This window comes from Cherax quadricarinatus, chromosome 51, assembly GCF_038502225.1.
Source record: "Cherax quadricarinatus isolate ZL_2023a chromosome 51, ASM3850222v1, whole genome shotgun sequence".
NCBI lineage: Eukaryota > Metazoa > Arthropoda > Malacostraca > Decapoda > Parastacidae > Cherax > Cherax quadricarinatus.
The window spans coordinates 7,241,752-7,245,052 of record NC_091342.1 but is presented as its reverse complement, the minus strand read 5'-3'; the positions used below and the strand labels follow the sequence as shown (position 1 = coordinate 7,245,052).

The 3,301-nt window shown below is 33.7% G+C and overlaps 1 protein-coding gene across 1 annotated transcript in view; it reads left to right on the top strand.

Moving 5' to 3' along the window:
• The first annotated feature begins 898 nt into the window (after positions 1-898).
• LOC128694691 (nicotinamide mononucleotide adenylyltransferase) overlaps positions 899-3,301 on the top strand; it is a 148,271-nt gene continuing 145,868 nt past the window's right edge. The window contains exon 1 of the mRNA XM_070095620.1: positions 899-964. Within this exon, the coding sequence (XP_069951721.1) occupies positions 899-964 (66 nt within the window). The remainder of the gene's footprint in view (positions 965-3,301) is intronic.

The following is a 3,301-nucleotide window of genomic DNA, read 5'->3' as shown; positions in this document are numbered from 1 at the left end:
TATCTTCAACCTGTGGGCGATCAAAAGATTTGACCTATAATAGGTCATGGCTCCAATGTGTTTGCTGACCAAGTTACGGTATTACTGGAAAGCAAGAAAGAATAGCAAGTTTAGTCATTTAACGGTTGCAGACAATACAATAATGTTAATGGTAACTTTATAAAAGTTTGAACTTGCTAAAAGTTTACATTAGTCCTTGCGTTGTCACCTAAATAACATTGACGACGTTCATTGTGTCAAATGTCCCTTCCTTGTCCGCTATGCTCTTGTATGAAATGTCAAGTGTTTCTGGAAATGTTAAGTGTTGAACTTCCTCATAGTATTGCATCGTACCATCCCGCTAGCCACTTCACCTGCAGCACAATTATTGTGACCTGGACCAACGTAATTATTATTTAAGTTTCTATCTTGATTTCATCCTATTATGGACGAAATGTTGATATGCTCATTTGTTGGAGATGACGGGCGCTCTTGAGTGGGCAGTAGGTCAAAGCCAAAACCTACAAGACAAAATCTCCCCAACGCTGGGTCACGTAAACCAGAAAGCAGGCCAGGCAGGATTTGTGTTGAGGTGGTGACTGGGGTGGTGGTAAACACGGTGGTGGTGAGAATACTGGTGGTAGTGTAATGTATAATAATCATAATTATAGTTTTTGTGATATACCCATTACCTTTAAAACATCATTAGTTCTTAATTGCTATTAAAATGGAAATTAATTTAAAATGTTTTCTTTACACTTTATATAAAGTTGTTTAGGTGTTCAGATTGTCAGATATGTAAATGGATTAAGGACAACCAATTGGATAAGAAGCTTTTTTTTCATGAATTAATATACGAAGCAAAAAAACTTTGAAATCACATTTTATAATTTATAAGAACCCTGAACATCTTATTGCGATGGAGGATGAATATTCAGCTAATTTAGGTGGTTCTAATTATGTTCACTGGGGATACGCCAGTTCCGTAAGGTTCATTCAGCTCTTAATGGGGGGGGGGGGGGAATTACGTTTGATTCAAAGAAGACTCCAATTTCTTGAATCAAGAGCTCTTAACTAGCACCAAGGGCCCATTTCCTTTAAAAGAGGTGGCGGTTCAGAGAAACAGTCGACATACTTGTGGTAATATATTCATAAGTTATTAAAAGCATACTTGTCCTTCAACACCGCTTCCTCCATCTTCTCTTACATCCTTCCTCCATGTAGTAAATGTTGCCAGTGATTGTAGTTGTGGTGATTGGTGTTACTGGAGGTGGTGAATGTAATGAGAGAAATAGTGATAAGAGTACATAACATAAAGATCCATGCTAGGCAAGTCCAATTCTCATCCACCTGTATACCCATCCAACCTATATTTAAAGCTACCCAAAGTTCTTGCTTCAATAACGCTCTCTGGGAGTTTATTCCACTCTACAACTCTGTTGGCAGACCAGTATTTCCCAATACCATTTGTAAATCTAAATTTCTCCAAGTTGAATCGGTTGCTGCAAATCCTGTCATGGTTAGATACTTTCAATACTGTTTATCCCCAATATTTATTTCTGTTTTTCATTTGTACACTTAAATTATACATCCCCTAATTTTACGCCTTAACAAAGAGTGCAATATCAGTGCCTTCAGCCTATTTTCGTAGGTAATATTATTAATACATGGAGACCAGAACTGAGCAGCATAATATAAATGAAGTATAACCAAATATATTTATGTATATATATAAAGCTGAAGTATAACCTGAGTACTTCTATTATTTATACTTATTGATATAAAGCCAAGAATTCTATTATATTTATTGTGAACACTTTTGCATTGTTGTCTTTGCTTTAAATTTCTGCTAACAAGAACTAGATCTTTTTCACATTAACTTGGACCAAGATCTACATTGTTTAGCTTATAAGTGCCATGTCGGATACAAAAATTAAATGGCAAAGTTCTTTTATGGTTTATAACTAATACCAGTACATAATGACAAATAATTTGAAGTAGGCAGTGTACTAAGACAGTAAATAAAAACATCAGTTATATTTGTAGATAATTACTTTAGATTTTTTTTTCACTCTGGTACATTCTTTACTAGAATATTGCGTTATGTTTTTTTTTTACTCGCCATGTCTGAATGGACCGCCCACAGGATGGGTATGGGGTGCATAATAAAGATATTAAACTAACATGTCTGAATATGGATATTGATATATAAATACCTTAGATCAAATGATGATTCATTTACCAAGAATGGAGTCTTGAAACAAATTACAAAAAGTTTAATTTGTTTACGCTGTCACGGCAAAAATTTAAGAGATGATTTAAAATTTTAAAATCAAGAAAAATCATGAGTCTCTATTAAAAACTAATTTATTATGAATTACACGAAAATATCGTGCAAGAATTTTTTAAAGTTAGTCAAATTACAGTGTCCTCACTTAACGCCGTTTTTCTCAGTGTCGTTTCGTTAAAAGGTTAATGAAAAAAAAAAAAGTCCCGACCGGGGCTACAGTGTGTGGGGTTCGCACGTTCATTTTTGAGCTGCATGGTGGTAAGGGGTGCTCCTTACAATTTTTGTTTTGATAACATTCCTTGATTTAACCCTGTTGCAATGATTGTTAAATGTGCACCACTGATGTTATATCAATTAGCCTATGGCCAAATTGGTTTCGTTATACGTCATTTTGCTTATTCTCAGTTGCCAGGAACCTATCGACAACGTTAACTGAGGACTTACTGTATGTCGATGTAAACATTCTCACAAAACTGTATCTTCAAAGATCACCCAGAACACTAAAAAAGTAAAATTAATAACGAATCCATTCAGTTGTTGAAAGAGCAATAAAACTGTCAAAAACATAATGGCATTGATAAAATATATTCTTTAAAAACTATTGAAAATCTTAAAATAATAGACCAGGGTGAAAATACATTCAGCAACTGCTAAACACGCCACTTGTTCATGAATAAATAATTCAGAAGACAGTCTTGCTACATGGCATTGCCACATTATTCTGGACACGATAATGTAGTATCTTGGCTCTTTATTGTCATGAAATATTTTTTACATATATATTAAGCAGTACCCAAGCTCAAGTTTAGTGGTTAAGTTTCTTAAAAATAATCTCGGTAAAGCGTCTGGATTAAGGTACATTTAATGTAGAAATGTATTTGTCTTCTGATCATATGAGGAATTTTCTGATATATAATATACGACGAATTTTCTAATATACATTATTTAGAAATTACAGAATAAGTCTAATGTTAAATATGAACAAGCCGTATTATACCTTAAAATATACAAAACTTAAAAATTTATTGAACA